The 19,168-nt window shown below is 40.1% G+C and overlaps 2 protein-coding genes across 7 annotated transcripts; both read left to right on the top strand.

Annotated features, from left to right (window-relative positions):
- The first annotated feature begins 616 nt into the window (after positions 1 to 616).
- On the top strand, positions 617 to 11,732 carry LOC120557080 (SRSF protein kinase 2-like). 6 transcript variants are annotated; one of them, XM_039797107.1, is made up of 16 exons: positions 627 to 741; positions 889 to 996; positions 2,929 to 3,200; positions 3,281 to 3,389; positions 3,507 to 3,594; positions 4,180 to 4,267; positions 4,543 to 4,649; positions 4,798 to 4,963; positions 5,141 to 5,166; positions 5,286 to 5,342; positions 7,663 to 8,020; positions 8,214 to 8,311; positions 10,630 to 10,737; positions 10,859 to 10,928; positions 11,009 to 11,101; positions 11,215 to 11,732. In XM_039797107.1, the coding sequence occupies exons 3-16, from the start codon at positions 3,002 to 3,004 to the stop codon at positions 11,397 to 11,399; spliced, it is 1,752 nt and encodes a 583-aa protein (XP_039653041.1). In that variant the 5' UTR covers positions 627 to 741; positions 889 to 996; positions 2,929 to 3,001; the 3' UTR covers positions 11,400 to 11,732. The 6 variants fall into 6 exon arrangements, with proteins under 6 accessions (XP_039653044.1, XP_039653042.1, XP_039653040.1 ...); XM_039797110.1 differs by lacking the exon at positions 889 to 996 and having other exon boundaries at positions 617 to 741; positions 7,663 to 7,957; XM_039797108.1 differs by lacking the exon at positions 889 to 996 and having other exon boundaries at positions 617 to 741; positions 7,663 to 8,008.
- A 559-nt stretch (positions 11,733 to 12,291) lies between these two features.
- Positions 12,292 to 18,719, top strand: comtb (catechol-O-methyltransferase b). Its single transcript, XM_039799168.1, has 6 exons — positions 12,292 to 12,460; positions 13,643 to 13,814; positions 17,672 to 17,789; positions 17,897 to 18,090; positions 18,176 to 18,307; positions 18,393 to 18,719. Exons 2-6 carry the CDS (start codon positions 13,644 to 13,646, stop codon positions 18,570 to 18,572), a joined length of 795 nt encoding a protein of 264 aa, XP_039655102.1. The 5' UTR covers positions 12,292 to 12,460; position 13,643; the 3' UTR covers positions 18,573 to 18,719.
- The last annotated feature ends 449 nt before the right edge of the window (positions 18,720 to 19,168 follow it).

Here is a 19,168-nt window from a genome sequence, read left to right as displayed (position 1 = left end):
CTACATGCACAAATGGGAGATGTCAGAGTAAGGGGGCTGCAACTGTCAATGGGCAGCCCCCGAGCAGTTGGGGGTTTGCCTTGCTCAAGACCTTGGCAGTGCCCAGGAGCTATTAAATGCAGTAAAATATCTTATTTATCAATAAATATTATTCAAGTTTCTTTATAAACTGGCTCCTGGCCATCTCACAAAGCACGTTTAGTATCCCTGTTTGTGTAACCGTAATATTGCTACACAAAAAATATTGTTCTTCTGTGTCGTGGTGTTTTTTTTAATCTCTGCACTGCCATAATTATTTGGTGACCTGTAGTATTTCTAAAACCTATAACTGGATTGTAGGAAAGTCTAAGATGAAGTAATAAATAAGAAAATTATCTCCTTTTTTGTGCATGTTTACTAAGTGAAAAAGCCCAAAGTAGGGACTTTTTGGTGGAAAACACTGTTCACAAACTGCTCCAAACGTCTCTATTGTAGTCTAGCTGTTACTTCTGTGACGAACGTGCGTCACTTTGTAACACACGTTATAATGCTCGCCTAGCTAAATATATATATGTATTTATATATATATATATATATATATATAGCAGCAGAAACAGACAGCTATTCTTGGACCGAGGTGTCTTTTAAGTCATACAGAAAAGTGAGCGAGGGGCAGAGCACGCGGGCTGAATCCTCGTGCCAGCCAGGCTCGTTTTATGTCCCGCGTCACAAATAATAAAACTGGATATATCACACAAAGAGGTAAGTAGGCGCCTCCTCTAATGTTGTTGAGTATTTACTGTGAGGGAAATACGTACGGCTCTCTAACTTTTTGTACTTCCACTTGTCGTATTAACACTATCAACATGTACTGAACCAGACTAAACTAATAGTGCGTTCCATTTGTAGCCTACTTAACTGGACTTCCTGCTTCAACCTTCACAATAAAACGGTTTGGAGGTGCATATAGCTATACGTATGGGTTTGGTGTCGCGGTGGGAGCCAAAAGCAACAGAAGTAAGTTAATAATTGACAGGTATACGCAGTATACACAATACATTTAATAATACAAGACATGTAAACGTAAAATACCTAGCTAACGTCATAAGCAGTGCAGATACATGTAAAAAGGTTTAGCTAGCGGCGCACCGTAACTGGAAGAGTAAGAAAAGTGTTTAGCTGATGTACCGCAAGTGTTTTTCAAGGAAATGTCACCATTTTCTGTAATTTTGTATTGTTTTAAATTTTTAAATCTAATCACTTATCTTTTTTCTTTGTGTGTATTGAAGTGCCTTTCTTCTTGAGTTTTTTTGTTGTTGTCATAATGTTCATAGAAATTAATATCTTTTTTAATGTTTTCCAAGTAGCCTACATGCCGAATCGTTCAAACACTGTTTGAATAGCATATAGGCTATTTGTGAAAGTGTGGAAATAAAGTAAAACATTTTAAATAAAAAAGGGAACTGGCAGAGTAAAAACAAAGCTAGCGGTGAGCTTACATCATTGTTCATTAGGTTCAGTTGAACTCACCTGTGTGAAAAGGAGCTGTATGTTACCAAGATTTTTTTTTTCTTTCATAAGCCAATAGTTTTGTTTCCGGAATGTAAGCTCTAAATGTTTAAAGTGATCATATTATGCTCATTTTCAGGTTCATAATTGATAATAAAGAGGTTGTACCAGAATAGGTTTACGTGGTTTAATTTTCAAAAATCACCATATAATTTATTGTACTGCACATTGCTGCAGCTCCTCTTTTCACCCTGTGTGTTGAGCTCTCTGGAGTGAGGCATCACAGTTCTGTTCAATCTTTGTTGGGAGTTGCACATGCTCAATAGCTAGGTAACAGTACAGATCCACTTTTGCGACACGACTGTCGCGTGGTGTCGCGATCGGTCGCGATGCCTCCGTTGATGGGGGTTCAGCTATGGGCGGGTCCAGCGGGGAATGTTGTGTCAGGGAGAAGTGATGTTCTCCCCGTGTCCTCTGTGCTCTACTTCTATTGGATAGTCGCCTCGCGTTCAACGGATTAATTTGCATAAAGATGGGCATCGGTGAGCTTCTTGACGCGCTACATTTTCTCAAATGTAGTGCCGCCTTCCCGGAATGCTTTGCGTGCGCGTTGAAGTCGCTTGACGTCACCCATAGGAATAGAGCGGGGCGCGACACGACAGAAGCGTCGCACGGCCAGGTGGATCTGCACCGTAAGGACTACTAGCCATTAAGAAGCAGAGTATGAGGGCGTGCCACGCTAGCAGCTTGGCGAGCATTATAACGTGTGTTACAAAGTGACGCACGTTCGTCACGGAAGTAAAGGCTGGACTACAATAGAGCTGTTTGGAGCAGTTTGTGAACAGTGTTTTCTGTTGGAGATGGTAAGTCCCTGTGGGGTGGACTTTGGGCTTTTTCACTTTGTAAACCTATTACATGTACACAAAAAAAAAAAATATATATATATATATATATATATATATATATATATATATATATATATATAACACAATAAAGGAAAGGGAAAAAGCATAATATGTGCACTTTAATTGCACCAATTACCACTTATTGAGTACAGTGATAGTTGTGTATTTTACTTACTTTACTGTCTTGACAAAATAATTGCACTAGCCAGATCCCTTGAAAGAACATGAATTGAATTGAAATGCCAGCCATTCATGTTTACAACTGTGGCGGCCACACTGTAGTCCATGCAATATCAGGAAGAGTCCAGTTGCAGCTGTGTCAGTGTCAGAAGCTATTTACGTTGACATACCATTCATCCAGCTAAAAATAAACGCACGCATCTCCAGCCTCTTTGAAATGTCATTGCAAACAACCTCCTGTAATCAGTGACTAAAAGCACAAACTAGCTGCCACAGACAGCAGCTAGTGAAGTTTTACAGATGTAAGCATGATTGAAAAGCCCCTTCTAAGCATGCAAATGCCTTTTTGTTGCAGCTTTCCTTCTGAGTGCTCCAGTCATTTGGGCCCATCTTCAGCTGTGATCGAATTCTTCAGGCTCCAGTTAAACATGTCATCTTCATATGCTGCTGCCATATCAGCCCTTCTTTCAGCCAGCTCTTCCAATCCACCAGCAGAAAGTCCTAAACCTTCCCCCCCGCCCAGCAAGCCTGCCCACTCCGCTCCAGCTATACAGATACATCGTCATTCACCTGAGCCTCTGGGATCCTACGATGAGCAACAGGAGAACCCTGCAGACTATGGCATTGGTAGGCAGCACTCCAACACCAAACTCCAACACACTGGTTGAGATCTTTTTTTTTGATGCGGGCGGTACATTGTGTTGCAGGCGGTTACTACCCTGTAGAGATTGAAGAGATTTTCGTTGACCGTTACCAAGTGGTTAAAAAGTTGGGATGGGGTCACTTCTCTACTGTATGGCTCTGCTGGGATATGGTGTAAGTACAGGTTTGACCTATTGACTATTCACATATAAAATGATAGCATAATAATACAGATAATCTAATTAGATTTAAACATAATAGTAACTAACTGCCATAATTGTTTGCATGCAGGAAGGGGCGTTTTGTGGCTCTGAAGGTTGTGAAGAGTGCTCAAACATTCACAGAGACGGCACTGGATGAGATCAAACTTCTGAAATGTGTCAGTGTTACCGCATTTCTTTTGTTTAAGATGTATACTTAATACTTTGTTTTATTAGTAATATTAGAGTACTCTTACAATGCACAAGTATTAGATCAGGCTAGAATGTTTGAGTGTCTGATCAACACAAAAATACTGTTCCCTCTGTGGTGGTTGTGGAGCAGGAAGATTCACTAATAAGTGAGACAGATAATGATGGCATAACATGCAATTTCTGATGTAATTTCAAGATTTCTAACAAGAGACACGTTTGATTTTGAAAGAAGTGTATCATGGGGAGAAGATGATCAAAAACTAATAGTTTTGTTAGAGATGAGGGGGGAAATAATGCACTATATACACTGTGTGTGTGTGTGTGTGTGTGTGTGTGTGTGTGTGTGTGTGTGTGTGTGTGTGTGTGTGTGTGTGTGAAAGAGAGAGAGAAAGACAGGATGGAGTACACATCGCACCTATACGACACCACCAGCATCTTACAATGTGGCTTTAACCGTGATCTTTTATTTAAAATTGTTGGCGTGTTATTGCATTTTATAGATTCTTTATAATTTTGTTGATATTGTAATATGTACTCTATATGACCATCAGGTAAGGGACAGTGACCCTAAAGATCCAAAACGTGAGAAAATTGTGCACCTCATTGATGACTTCAGGATCACTGGAGTGAATGGAGAGCGTATCCTTTATAATGTCCCAACGTAATCACCTACTATGTAACTTGCAGTGCAGGTATGGCATTTCTCTCAGCTATAGTTCTTAAATTATGCTGTTTACAAATATGCCTACACACGGACAAACAGGTGCTACCATTACAACATCCTTATATCATAGTGATAGAACTGTAAGGAGAAAAGATTGTGTAAATGTGTTTTCGCCTTCTCCACATATACACAAGAAACTCTAAATACCCAAGCTGTACAGTATGAAAAACGGTCCTTAATTGCTCACCAGATGTGTGCATGGTTCTGGAGGTGCTGGGCCACCAGTTGCTGAGGTGGATCATCAAATCCAATTACACTGGCCTCCCCCTACCCTGCGTTAAGAGCATCCTCAGACAGGTGCTGTGCAACCCTTTATTCCATCTGAAAGCATCCTCCCTCTCTTTACCCACTGACTGAGCTCTTTTTTAACAGATTATCTCCTATTTTTGCTTCTCACTGACATGCGGTGCAGTGACAGTGACTGTATTTCCATTACTTATCACAGGTTCTGCAGGGTTTAGATTACTTGCACAGTAAATGCAAGATTATCCACACAGACATCAAGCCGGAAAACATCCTCCTGAGAGTGGATGAGGTTTACGTTCAGAACCTGGCGGCCAACACCAAGTTGTGGCAGCTGCCAGTGTCCTCTGCTTTCACCAGCTCCACAGGTTAGTGATGCTGCATTAGCAATCACATGTATGTCCAACTTTCATTAGAAATGAATATCTGTCACAGGAATCTACCGTACCAGCCTGATGGAGGTGTTCTTGATTAAATGCAAGAAAAAATAATTTATTTCACATTCTGTGGCTCTTTTCCCTGCTGATGTTTTCGCTTCCTGCCAGTGAACAGAAGCTCCAGAGAAAAACAGGTGTGCAACCTGAAATCTATTCTTCTGTACATACTCTTTCATTTCATTCATTATATTAGGATGGTTGTGTTTTGTTAAAATTACATTATGACGTCCTCGTTTCTGCTATGACTCCCAAGAGTTTGTCCAACTTGTTGGGGAAGCTGACTGGGGTTTTCCACACTCTTGGGGAGTGGGTAAGATGGATGTTCTGTTTTGCTTTTGCACTTGAGCCTCTTAACTGCATCTTGACAACATCTAAATCCTGTAACTCACTAAAGGACATGTAAAATAATTAAAAGGCAGGGCATCAGACATGTTCTCCACTGACTTTGTCAGATTACTGTCCTTTACGATTGGGATTTCTGTTGATTCCGAGTGATATAATTGCGACTGTGATGCTCAAGAAGTGTACTTAAATAGTTCCTGATTATAATTTGCATGGTGACAGGTGAGTTGAATTTCTGCTCTAACTCAAACTAGCTTGCTCTTGTAGTATTGTTGTGCCACTAACAGGCTCCTGTAGCTCAAAGGGATGGGACAAGTTGGGGTGTGGAGGGGGTTGCTTGTTGTAGGCTTTTGTAAGAGGACACAACTGCAGATTTTGATGTCCTTCCAACAACCGCTGTTGTGGTTTCAAAATAGGTTGTTGTTAGCAACTTACTGTTTTACAACATGTAAAGTAAAAGTTTCACAATTTATTCTTGAGATATTAATACATGGATTTCATGTAAAGCTCTACAGGCTTATATTAACTACAGACGATATAAATAAAAAATAAAAACTGATGAAATGAAAATATGGTGACGGAATGCATGGCTCAAATATGAAAAGATTTCAAGTTTACACTAGGCTCGTTCGAGATGAACTGCGCCTCGCCTGTAAAGTGGAAGAGACCAGGCGGCAGCAGCCGGGGGCGGTGACAAAAATCCGCTCTCAAGTTGGACAATTTTCTAGCCGTTTCTAGCAGCCTTCAGGCTGAACAGGAAGTGACAGAAACACTGTGGTCCAATTCCGATTTAATAAAATGTTATCAGACCCATATATCAGCTTGTACACAGTCTCCAGTTGTTTTTATTATAACAAAAATGCTCTACATGCGATCTGTTGCTGGTTTTAATTATCACACACTGTAGATGATCCGTAATCTGAACGGATTTAGTCTCTCTGACTTCTAAACATCACTATCAGCTACACAACAAGTGGTTTGTACAGAATAAGCCTTTAAATCAGATAAATCGCAGTTAAAATCCCTCCAATTCAAAAATCAATAAAAAGTTTATATAAAACGTCATCATGTAGAGTCGATTCTAAACTAATCAGCTGTTAGATCAGCTGAGAGGCCGGCGTTTCCCAGCATGCCCCTTGGTCCACCTGGCTCTTGCAAGGGGGTAAGCTTCGCTTCAGAACTCGAGCCATCTATGGCGCCATTTTGTTGCTAACTGGCCATCACCTCCTGTTAGCATTCCGCTTACCGCCATTTTTTTTTTACGTCACTTGACTGAGAATAACTTTACATCCGAAGCGTTTAAAGACTCGATTTGTCCATTGTTTAGTTCTAAAGAAACACAACAACGTATAAAAGGCTCCATTACCTTGTATCTCACGTTATGGCTCCGTAGCAGACGTTTTTGTAAAAATAGGCTAACGATTGTGTCATAACCAAGTGACTTACTGTCGCAGATAGAGGAATTACCGTATAGTACAGGAGAAGCTCGCAGGCAGTTTCGACTTACGTTAGCTGTTTAGGTTTAATTACTAATGTTAACTAGCATGTTAGTTAGCAATAATTAGCCTGTGCTTATGTTATCTCCTTACATATACCTACGCTCTCCGTCTCTGTAAGATTGGGAATGATTGAGATTTCTCTTGGCACAGCTACCAGAACACTTACAACTGTCAGACACGTTGCTCACGTCACATTTACGCTGTCTCTGTCAGTTGGAGGCTGCGCAGTAAAGCTGGCCATCACCGGAAAAGTGCTTCTAATAGCCTTCACTGGTCTCCGTCCAGAGCAACGGGGTCTATTGGTCCATTAATATATATGTTAATGGGCTCTTGCAGTCGGTGAAAAGCAACTGCGGCGCATGGCTCTAAAAACTGCGGCCACCTTGGTCTCGTGAGATTATCGTTGCCCACGTGTGCATGACGTCAGAGCAAGTCGGGATCAAGTGGGACACAAATCTAACCGGCATGCATTGGGCGGCGATCGACCGGTGATCGATTCTGCGCAGATCTGCTCATCTCGAACGAGCCTACTGTATTAGATGTGTTGATAAACGAAGTTGATAAAAGGGTCATAGAATACTTCTTTAGTATGTGAATGTTATGTTTAGTGATTTTATAGCTACCATTAGGGGCCACCAAAGTCAAACATTTTTAAATACCACATATAGTGGCTTTCATTTGCATGACTTGCTTTACTTCCGAAACAGGCATTCATTTGTGATAATTCATTCAACAATTTATTCAGTGTTTTACTCAATGCTCATCTCTGATTGTTTCCCACAACTGCAGTCCAGCAAGGTCTCCAGGAGCCCCATCAAACGACTGACAAGAAAAGACAGGAGTCGACGAGGACAGGAGAGTGCATCTAACTACAGTCAAAAAGACAAACTTCATGTGTCGTTCTCTGATGTCGCTGCTCCTCCTAGCACCCGTAGCTCCACCTGTCACTCTAAGTTCACAGGTCCTAACCTCACGTTAAGGAGGCAGACACTGCTATTGGAGGACGGACTGGGCTCAGCTCCACACAGCCAGAGGGACTCCATCTGCTCGTGGCCAGACCTCAACACAGATGCTCCTGTCTCTGGTTCTAGATCAGTGTTATCACATCCGACATCTTCACCATCCTCTCACCTTAGTCAGTCTCAAGGCATTTGTGTTTCCTCTTCCTGTGGAAACCTAAAGTTTACAGTTTGGCACAAAACTGTACTTTTGTTAGTGTGTTTACCTGAGCTAATATTTATATAGTATTGTTATATAGATTGCCTAGCATCATCAGTACACTCAAAGTCTAACCTGGTCTGATTTACTTAGCCATCACATTATTTTATATTATTTTGTAGGTATCAGTGACTCGGGTGTACTGCTGGACCTACTGAAGCCCCAGAATGCTGATAAAATCCTCATAAAGATTGCTGACCTGGGCAATGCCTGCTGGGTGGTGAGTGACTATTTAACAAGCAAACTAAACCTGAAAACCTACAAAATTATCATATTCATCTTCACACTCAAATGATGTCAGTAAGTGCATACCTCCTCGCTAGCTTCATAATAGAGCATTGACTAAATAAATAATATTTATTCATCAAAATACACATTTACACAAGATTTTGGAGAATACCCAAATCCTGCATCAGACTCTTGAGTTATATTGGTTTATATTTATCAACAGACCACAAATGAACTGAACATGTTCAGGTTTATCAAAATATGTTTATGTACCAAATCAAATGAAAATTTGATGAAATTTGTAGAGTGGTAAAAACAAAAGTGGTAAAAAAATAAGAACATAAATACGAATAAAATGAAAATCTGTTCAGCGAGAAGTAAGTGAAAGATAAGTCTTAAATCAAGAACAACAACAGTTATTTTTTCTTTTACACCTCAGTTATTGTATTGTACAATACAGTTATTGGAGCTATGAAGCAAATTGTGAGATGGTTTATGAATGACCGCTGTCAGGCAAGTGAGTGAAATCTAGGCAGACAGGAACAGTTCAGTGGTTTAAAATAAAAAAAGTGAAGCTACATAAGTGTACTGGCATGGGTAGCAAATAGGGAAAAGGTACAGGCATGCAGGTAAAGATGAGTGTTTAGGTACAGGTGGCTGGATAGCAAGGCAGGAAGCAACATTGACAATCTGGTGGGGAATGGGTGAAAATAGGCCGGTAAATACACTGCAGGGGCTGGGGCAGTATGGAGGAAATATTTATTCATAATTCATGTGCATCCTCGAGATCTGCCGACACACAAACGCACGTAGCAGAGCTACCCACACCCATGTTTCTACTGTTGCTTAATTAAATATAACATCAAAAGAGAGAAGTTGTCTGAGTCGTGTTTTAAACAGACACACCTGGGGCGAAGTTGGGAACCAGAATCAGCTTTAAATACAGTCCTAATCTAGTCCTCACTAACACGGGCCCAATTATAGTAACTACATGAAAACTTCACTGTTGTTGCATGAAATGTCGTTTGTGTTTAACCTACATCATCATTTTCTATCATGTGAAACAAGAGGCCAAGTCTAGTGGTGAAGCTGCAGACAGATGCTTAACAGTGTGCTCCTCAGCAGTCTGCTCCCCCTGCTGCTCATAAGGTGCCTCTGCACCCCTTTCGTTTCAGACCTTCCCACGCCTCCTCATTTACATTGACATGTGTCAAGTCCAAACGAAAAGGCAATGTTAAATGGAAATTCAAAAGCCAAATATTAAATCCAAATGAAAATCCAATGTTAAATTGAAATTCAAAAGCCAAATATTAAATCAAAATCAAAAGCCAAATGGAAAATTTAAAAAAAAAAATAATATTTTTAATTTGATCTCGCTTTGTTTTCTCTTTGGACTTTAAATTTCTCTTTGGACTTTCAATTTGAATTATGAATAAATATTTCCTCCATAGGGCAGTGGGAATGTGGCTGAAGGGAGGGAAAGAGCAGAATAGGCATAACAGGACTGAGGCAGCCGTTATGACAGCCTCATGTCTAGTTTATAAAACACTTCCCACCCATCGTTTTTATAAAAACAAATGTGACAGGTGTTTTCTGTAGAGCACAGTAGCTATATTTACCATGCCCTCCAGCAAATAAACACAGCTGCCGGTCTTGTCTCACTGGAAGCACCAGTGAGACAAGACTGTATGGGCTTATTTGAAATGTAGCTTGAGAGAGACATACAGTATAATATTGTGCAGTTCAGAACTATCCGGTGGTGGTTATGCTTCTCATTTCATATGGCAGAGAAAGAGACAACAATGTTATTTTCTCTGGTGACATTTCCCTTTATAAAAAATGTTTTTAGCCATGCTAGCGGCGTGGCTTTAGGGATGGCACTGTCCAACACTATGGTCCAGACAGAAGTATCGGATAACTATTTGATGCATTGCCATGAAATTGTGTACAACATTCAGGGTTCCCAGAGGATAAATCCTACTAACTTTGGCGATCCCCTGACTTTTCCGCTAGCACCAGGAGGTTTGCATTAGCGGTTTTTAGTGAAATGTCTCAACAATTATTGGATACATTTAGTACTTTGAAAGTGTAGGGAATGTCATGTGTTAAAAAAGTTAGGAAAACGCTTATGCACATAATTAAGAGAAAAAGTCTCTAATTTCATGTATAAAGTTAAACAAGTTGTAGTTAATTTGTACTGAGCTAAAGAGGATTGAAGACACTTTGTGTGGCACTTTGTTAATAGTCATAGATGCAGGTCATTTACTTTGTAATAGTGGAACATTAAAATCTCATTTCTCTTGTCGTCAGCACAAACACTTCACTGAAGACATCCAGACATGTCAGTACCGCTCTGTGGAGGTTCTGATCGGTGCCGACTACGACACACCAGCTGACATCTGGAGCACCGCCTGCATGGTGAGCCGATCGTGTTTTTGAAATTTGCCTTTTTCATCTCTCTTTTTTCTTGTTTCATTCCAGCATCGGCTTTTTTAGATGTGTAGCATCCATATTCTTTATTCCTCTATGTGTTCTGTAGGCTTTTGAGCTGGCCACAGGGGACTATTTGTTCGATCCCCAATCAGGAGCCACTTTCTCCCGAGAAGAAGGTTTGTTCTTCGCTGCATCTCTTTTGTCCTTGATTAAACTGAATGTGCTTTATATTACATTGTGCTCCGTCTTCTCTCAGATCACATTGCCCACATCATTGAGCTGCTGGGATCCCTTCCATCCCAGTTCGCCCTGTCAGGAAGAAATTCCAAACGATACTTCAACCGTAAAGGTAAAATACACTAAATTATTACAAATACAGTAATTTAGAAATGCTCATTTGTTCATTATACTGCCAAATGACCTGCATCTGATATCCATCAGTCTACTTCATACCCTGTGCAGGACAACTGCGACACATCTCAAAGCTGAAGCCATGGAGCTTGTTTGAGATCCTGCTGGATAAGTATGAGTGGCGGCAGGAGGAAGCCGTGCAGTTCAGCTCATTCCTCCTGACCATGTTGGAGTTAGTGCCAGAGGAAAGAGCCACAGCTGCCCAGTGTCTGCAACACCCCTGGCTCACCTCCTAGATGTACCAGTTCTGTCTTATTCATAGCCCAGTGGACTAGCTCTCTGTTCAGGAACAGGCTGGTACACATTGCACTGGACACGGGAATTGGACAGCTGTGGGATATACAGCAGTAGTCTGATGCTGGCATCAATAAGCACATCTTTCATAGACCATTATTAGCCTAAATAACAGCCTTTACCCAGTTGGGTTGCTTGGTCTTTAAATGTGTTTTAATGGCAGTCACATCTAATTCAGGCATAGCAATGACCAAAGAGAAGTATTGTCTTACTGAAAAACTGCCTTGATACATGATCATAAAGTTCCTGAATTTTAATAAACTGACATAAGATTACTTTTATTCTCCAGTAGTTATTTGTAAGTTTAAGTACTGAAAATGTAATGGTGAACCTGAACAGTCTGAAGTGTGAGATGAATTTATTCAGACAGTGTCTCAGAAATGTCAACTTGAAGCAGTACTCTAATGACTATATGTTGTATTATAAAAAAAAAAACTGCAGTATGTGATAGTAACCACATTTTAGGTGAAAAGGGTGGAAATGTTATCCTAATGGAACTTATACATGTATACAACAGCATCGTATACAATGCCAAAACTACGTGTTTTATGTCATTTTTAAACATCTGACATCGTGAATTAGTATTTGCAACAGCACTCAAAGGGAAACCAAAGAAATCATTAAATGCCAAGCAGGGATTAACCCGTGTGTGTGTGTGTGTGTGTGTGTGTGTGTGTGTGTGTGTGTGTGTGTGTGTGTGTGTGTGTGTGTGTGTGTGTGTGTGTGTGTGTGTGTGTGTGTGTGTGTGTGTGTGTGTGTGTGTGTGTGTGTGTGTGTGTGTGTGTGGCTGTGGGTGGCTGTGTGGAGATTTGGTCTGTTGTCCATTCCTTGCATTGCATGCTCACATTCAGCTAAGCTCTGAGAGGGGGATGGAAGGAACAGGAGGGAGGAGTTAGTCTCATATAAATGCAGGCATGTGTCTGCCTGCTAGAAAACTCATAGATTTTCCTCTAGCAGCGAGAGGAGGTGAGAAGTTGACAGGGAGTGCCGCCTGACCACACATGTAAGTCTAATTTTCTGTTGGATTTTCATGAGAAACCCTTTTAGAATGCATGAGTTGTTTTTTATGCCCTACATGTGTTTGTTCCTGTGTTGCTCAAGGGAGACCATTGCTCAATCTGGTTTTAGTTCCTTTTATGGACTTTGAACTGCACTCTAAGTATTGCAAAATGGAAAAATTATAATTAGTGTCAAACTGACATTGCTGGTGATACTTTTCAGTAATGCCATTTCTACAATACATAATACAATGTATCTGTATCTCTATTTAATGAACATGTTTTGGATATGTTAATAACCTTTATATTCTTGTTTACCTTCCTATTATTTTTTTGAAAACTTTTTCTGATGTTATTTGCATAGAGATTGAATTTGTTAGATATTATGCACAGCATGTAACTTGGTATTGTGCAAAGTTCTCTCTACACCATGATAAAAGATGAAAGTGTGTGTTTACCAAGCCCCTCCAGGCTTCTGCTTTTCTGTTTCTGAATCAACTGGTTTTGTCTATGTTAGAAGGAAGCCAATGTAAATGTTAAAGTCCCAGTGCTCTGCCTTTTGTGACACAGATCTTAACCCTCAGCCAGTTGCCATGCAACTCAAACTCCAAATCAAAAGGAATTACCTCAACCACCACTGGTCTTTCACAGTTGCATTATTAGTGCAAGGTTGATGCTGTTTCCAGCCATGCTCTTTACTGCTTGCCCACAGAACGAGCCCTTGTTTAGGATTCTGGCTGTGTTTTTTGCCTCCTTTTTGCTCTGTTCTACCCAATTCATCCATGCTTGAAATAGCTGCACTAATTTGTTCTATGAGCAGTAGAAAAGCTGCACACAAAGGACTGTGTTTACCCGTGCTTATTGCAGTTGATATTAAATGATATCCTACATCACCACATTGAGATGTGTGTGGGTGTGCAGCTTGGACCTGGCAGCAGCAGCAGCAGCTGATAATGAAAACAGGAGCAGTAACAGTATACTGTATAGTAAACACCCATCTCATTAGCCCTGCACAAAGGGACAGGTAGAGTGAGGAGATATATCAGAGCTTTCATTTATCTCATGCAAATGTGTTGTTCTTGCACTGTGTGTCTGTGGTTCATTTATAACAGCCTCCTCTTATAATGCAGCATATACACCATATATCCATGCAAAAATGATGTTTACGCTTTCTGTCTTGGTTGCAGAATGTGGCTGACTGTTCTTTACAGTTGCACCGGTGGAGCAGCTCTTTTGTATGCTTTGTACAGATGGGTGATTCCTGCTGCTGTGCAGTATCATGGAGGATTGGCGCTGATCTGGCATGATGTCATTGTGGAGCGGATGCTGGACACTCTGACCCAGTCCACACGTCCTCAGGTGTGCTTTCAATAAACAGTATTCAGCTCTTAAAAGAGCAGCAACACATTCATGACCGGATTGAAGTGGAGGAGTCTGAGATATTTGGTAATGATGAGATTTAGGCTGAAAAAAAGAAGAAAAAAAAAAGGAGTGGACGGACACACACGCACACAAACACACACACACACACAGTCCTGAAATTAGTAAAAGTGCTCTTAGAAGTTTGTCCAGTGAACCTGAATCTGCTAACAGTTAGAAATGAGTGTTGAAGTTTGGCAAGTACTGTTGTTTGGTTAACAAATAGGTAGCAGCTCTCTTCACTGCATAATCCAAATACACTTAACATCTTGGCAGATGTTCTCAGTTTTAAAGTCTGTGCATGTGGACCTCATGTCAGAGGGCAACACTAAAATAATTAGTTACACTTTACTTGAAGGTATCTACATAAGAGTGACATGACACTGTCATGAATGTGTCATAAACATTTATGACATAACGCATATTGTCATTCGGTTTTTCTCATGACAAGTTATGGTTATGGTTAGGGTTAGAGTTAGAGTTAGAGTTAGAGTTAGGGTTAGGGTTCATGTGTCATGACTGTGTCATGACAGTGTCATGTCACTCTTATGTAGATACCTTCATGTAAAGTGTTGCCAAATAATTTAACTGAGAGAACGTATTGGCCTATAAAGTGGGGTTTTATACACACCTCAAAATAGATGAACAATGGACTACTGCAGTAATCCTTATGAGTACTTCAGTGACCAATGTATATATATGCAAGTGAAGTCCTGCACTTCACTGTTTTGCTGAAAGGCCAAATTATCAGTAACATTAAAGTTAAACAGCACGCTCAAAATGACAATGCTAATCATTTCATTTCAATTCATCCAATAGCGGTGAACTGACTGGCAGATCGACATTGCCATCCATAGAGCCACGGCCCTATTATGACTAAAATGAATGATGTTTTTTTTTTTTTTTCTAGATACATACATTTTGTGAAAACTTAATTTGGCTTTTTTTTTTAAATCAAAGCCCTGTTGTTGCATATTGATGACATTGTTGATCTTCATTCCATTTTCACACAGTGAAAAAATCCCAATCAGACCTTTTAAAAAAAAAATCCAGGTTCACTAAGCTTTTAAGAAAACAAGTCTGGTGCAAGTCAGGAATAAATTGAACCTGAAACAATAGATCTTTCACTCGTGTGACTAATACCATTCATTATAGCTGCATTGTATTTAGGTGTCCCACTTCTCTACTACTGTATGTGCTTGTTCACTGGGACACTTTACTGTAACAGAGCCATTGTTAATGTTATTAAGTGCTTCTCCTGCTATGACAAGCTAAAATCCTTTCATCCAATTATCATTAACACTGGCTGCTGAAGTAGCTCATCAAAAACCTGCAGTTAAATTTAGCATTTTACATCTGTTTATATATGTTAACATTACAACACAATAGATATAATTTGTCTTATACACATAGTATAACAAAATACTGACAGCAATATATATATATATATATATATATATATATATATATATATATATATATATATATAAAGTAGACAGTAAGGAAAGGAGAGCCAGATTAGAAATATAGATTATGAAGTTATAAATATAAACTACCTAACAATAAAGCCTTTCATAGTTCCATCAGACCCATCAGACACAGGCAATAAACAAGATGCATGTGTAATTCCACACTGGTTTATTGTTTCCTGAGAAGAGCTCCTTTGTGCTAATTAATAAGGGCTGATGCTTCTTCATCTGTCCCTATTGAAAGCAAAAACAATACAAAAAGCTTTAGGCCACATCACATGTCCCTAATGTGGCTTAGTAATTGAACAGACAATTACAGCAGAAAACTTACAAACCTTAAAGGTGCTCTAAGCGATGTTGGGTGACGTTACTTCTTGTTGACGTTCAAAGTATTTTCAAACAAAACGGAGACTAGCTCGCTCCTCCCTCCTCCTTATCCCCTCCCCTCCCTTCTGTGCTTCAGCGTTTTCCCTGTAAAACCATGTCTGTGTTCTTCATATTTATGTAGAATTATAATTTGCTCTTCTTATATAAAATATGCGGCTCTGGTAGATGTTTGTGATTGGTCGTGCTGTGCAAACACCGCCTCTTTTATGTGAACGCGCGCGCCACTGGATTGGAAAACCCTGGGTTTATTGAACTAGTTGTTAACCACCGTCGTGACGCGGTTGTTAGGTTAGGTGAAGCCGGGTATACTGAAAGAAATCCAGGCCATGTTGATCTTGCTTCGTAGTACAGGCCTCAGGTTGGACCACTTTGTTTTTGTTTGCGTGTGTGGACCCTAGGCTGTGTACAGAGACCGCGTTTTTTTACAGTGTGTTCAGGGGACAGGCAGCTCACGGATAGTGAGGAGATGTTTGCTGAATGTGACAAAAAATGTTGTAGCCTAAAAAACGCGTGACATCGCTTAGAGTACCTAAGGGTTGCTTGCAGGCGACCTCCATAAGCAAACATTTTAACATCTGTATCATACAGTTTGATGAAATGGTTTTCTGTTTTTGGATTTCTTAGTGTAAGGCACGATGTAGCTGACAGGTCAGAGTTGAGAATTGGAAAGTCGCTGGTTGGAATCCCTGGGTAAATGTGCAAAGACCTTTTAAAACACTCAATTATGGGGCATACTGTTGTTAAAGGCCCCGCTCATGTTTGTACTGATTGATTAGACCTCTACTCAGGTTTATACAATCTACAAAGCTGACTTGCAGCAGCCTTTTTTCTAATTTAATTAACTATAACAAAGACATGTTTCCTCATTAGGCTTCCTATATTTTCTTGATGATTGCTATTTAATTCTTCAATTGATTCCATATTGAAAGAAACAGTGCCAAAGATTCATTCAGAAAGGCTTCTGCACCTTTATGGACAAGAACAGTAATTTATGAAACATGTAAAAATGAATGTAATGCTTTTTAACGCTATTAACGAAATTAAATTAAAAAAAAAGATAATTGGCAGATAATACGGTTCGATACAACTTTATTGTTGGTTTACACTGAAATTCATTTTGCGTAAAATAATGCAAAAAAATACAAAAATACACAAAGTTAGACAAGAATTACACATAGAGTACAAAGATGAAAACACATCAACAGCCACGACAAAGAAACATGTTTCATGATGTCCTTGGATCCAGATTGGACACACAGATTTTGGTTTAGCAACAGGATAGACTGATGTATAAAAGAGTTCTTAAGCCTGTTGTATCTAAACGAAGGGATTCTAAATCGCCTGTTAGAAGGCAAAAGTTGGTATTCAGAGTTTAAAACATGCATAAAGTCAGAAGAGATGCCTGAGCATTTCCTTTTTGTGGAGTGTTTGAAAGGAGTGTGCAGCAGGTTGACGGATAAACTTAGCACAAACTTTGAGTTGACTATATTCTTTAGTTTTAAGTTTAGCAGATTGGCTGCTGAGCCAGGCTGTGCTGCAGTACAACATGACACTCTGAATCATTAAAAAAAATATTCTGCCAGCTGTTTCCAAATGATCTAAGCCTACGGAGAAAGTAAAGACACTGCTGTATCTTTTTACAAATGTGCTTTATGTGAGTCCATAATAATAACATTGGGCAGAGTTGCAAAGGGTAACAATGGGCTGTTGCTCCTTAATGATGTCCTGTTGAATCTTCTTGAGAAAATCCCAATTAAAAGAATTTGAAAAACAAGAGGATAGACATCATCAAATGGGGTCTGTTGCTTAATTGTGTGGTCACAACCAAGTTCTTTTATGTAATTAGTGAATAAGTACTTATGGGTTGTTTGTGACACTAAAAGACATAAAACATTTTTAAAAAAACGATTGTAAAGTGTAGGCTTTTTGTTCTCCCTTTAGCGAATCCTGACTGCAGTACAGAAAAACGCCACTAGAGGGGACCCTCGCAGCGTGGTCAAAGCCATCGATCATTTCTGCAGAAACAAGGAGTGGGCCATGAATGTGGGGGATGAGAAAGGTAATGAATTCTCACTATTTTGTATGTGTTTCATGTGTAAAATGATTACATTAGGTGACTCAGCTCTGTCTTAATATCATCTATGTTGTTTGTTTTTTTTGCCACAGGGTGTATTCTTGACTCAGTGGTGTCAGAGGTAAACCCAGCCACTGTGTTGGAGCTGGGAACCTACTGTGGCTACTCCACGGTGCGGATCGCCAGCCTGCTTCCACCCAACGCCAAGCTCATCACTCTTGAATTTAACCCAGACTTTGCTGCAATTGCTCGTCAAGTTATCGCTTGGGCAGGATTAGAGGACAAGGTAAAGCCAGGTGTCTCCACACAAACTGAAGAACAATCATTTACATAGTGTGTACAGGTCAGAAGACGGTGTTTCTTCTTCCTAGGTCCAGTTAGTTGAAGGAGCATCTGGTGACTGGATCCCCAAAATGAAGGAGCAGTTTGGAGTGAAAACATTTGATTTGGTTTTCCTGGATCACTGGAAGAATAGTTACCTTCCTGACACAAAATTGATGGAGGCAAGTTTGCTATGGTCATTTTATAGTTATCCAACTCTTGATTTTTCTGCCATGATGCATGATGTTCTTTGCTTTTTTTCGTCAGGAGTGTGGCCTCCTCAGGAAAGGCAGCGTCCTGCTGGCAGACAACGTCATCTGCCCCGGAGCTCCTGAATACCTGGAATTTATCCGGAGCAGCCCACGATACAAGAGCCAGTACTTCAAATCTCACCTGGAGTACACCAAAGTGGAGGATGGCTTGGAGAAGTCTGTCTTCTTAGGGTAGTTTTTAACAAAAAATGTGATGTTTTACACAGGTAGTAAACCTCAGAACTCTGTTGTCTTGGGTTCATTGAACAGACCTAAAATCAGAAGTTTTTTAATATGTCATAGAAGAATATTAAATTGAAATTAAAAGTAACCAGTGAAGGAATTTGTGTTGTGTGCCTCATTTTTGTAACACCACATGATGGAAGTGTCAATAGGCCTACTTGATGCACTATGTCTATATTGGTACAGTAGGCAGCAGTAGTGATACTATGTCCAAGCATCTAATTGACAGATTGAAGAGCTGCAAACTGATCCGGGGGCTGCTTTTCCGAGAGCATCAACTCAAATCAATAGTAAATCTAATCTAGCTGCATTCTGTGGTGCAGAAACCTATTCTCTGCTCTGATATTCTCCACCATTGTGCCAGTGTTGACAGGTGTGTGAAGAGAGAGAGAGAGACAGAGAGAGACAGAGAGAGAGAGACAGAGAGTGTGTGTGTGTGTGTGTGTGTGTGTGTGTGTGTGTGTGTGTGTGTGTGTGCGCGAGAGTATGAATCAAATCGCTGCTCATCTAATCTCTCAAAGTGAGTTCCATCATGCTGGGGGGGGGGGG

This window comes from Perca fluviatilis, chromosome 4 (genome assembly GCF_010015445.1).
Source record: "Perca fluviatilis chromosome 4, GENO_Pfluv_1.0, whole genome shotgun sequence".
Taxonomy (NCBI): Eukaryota; Metazoa; Chordata; class Actinopteri; order Perciformes; family Percidae; genus Perca; species Perca fluviatilis.
The sequence above is the reverse complement of the archived record's forward strand: the minus strand, read 5'-3'. Positions and strand labels throughout refer to the sequence as shown.

Excerpts from the sequence above, each read along its gene's own strand:
- LOC120557080 (XM_039797106.1), top strand. The coding sequence starts at position 3,002 with ATGTCATCTTCATATGCTGCTGCCATATCAGCCCTTCTTTCAGCCAGC. Across the intron at positions 8,021-8,213 it reads TCACCTTAGTCAGTCTCAAG|GTATCAGTGACTCGGGTGTA; the intron begins GCATTTGTGTTT and ends ATTATTTTGTAG. Across the intron at positions 10,929-11,008 it reads CACTTTCTCCCGAGAAGAAG|ATCACATTGCCCACATCATT; the intron begins GTTTGTTCTTCG and ends GTCTTCTCTCAG.
- comtb (XM_039799168.1), top strand. The coding sequence starts at position 13,644 with ATGTGGCTGACTGTTCTTTACAGTTGCACCGGTGGAGCAGCTCTTTTG. Across the intron at positions 17,790-17,896 it reads GAATGTGGGGGATGAGAAAG|GGTGTATTCTTGACTCAGTG; the intron begins GTAATGAATTCT and ends TTTTTGCCACAG. Across the intron at positions 18,308-18,392 it reads CTGACACAAAATTGATGGAG|GAGTGTGGCCTCCTCAGGAA; the intron begins GCAAGTTTGCTA and ends TTTTTTCGTCAG.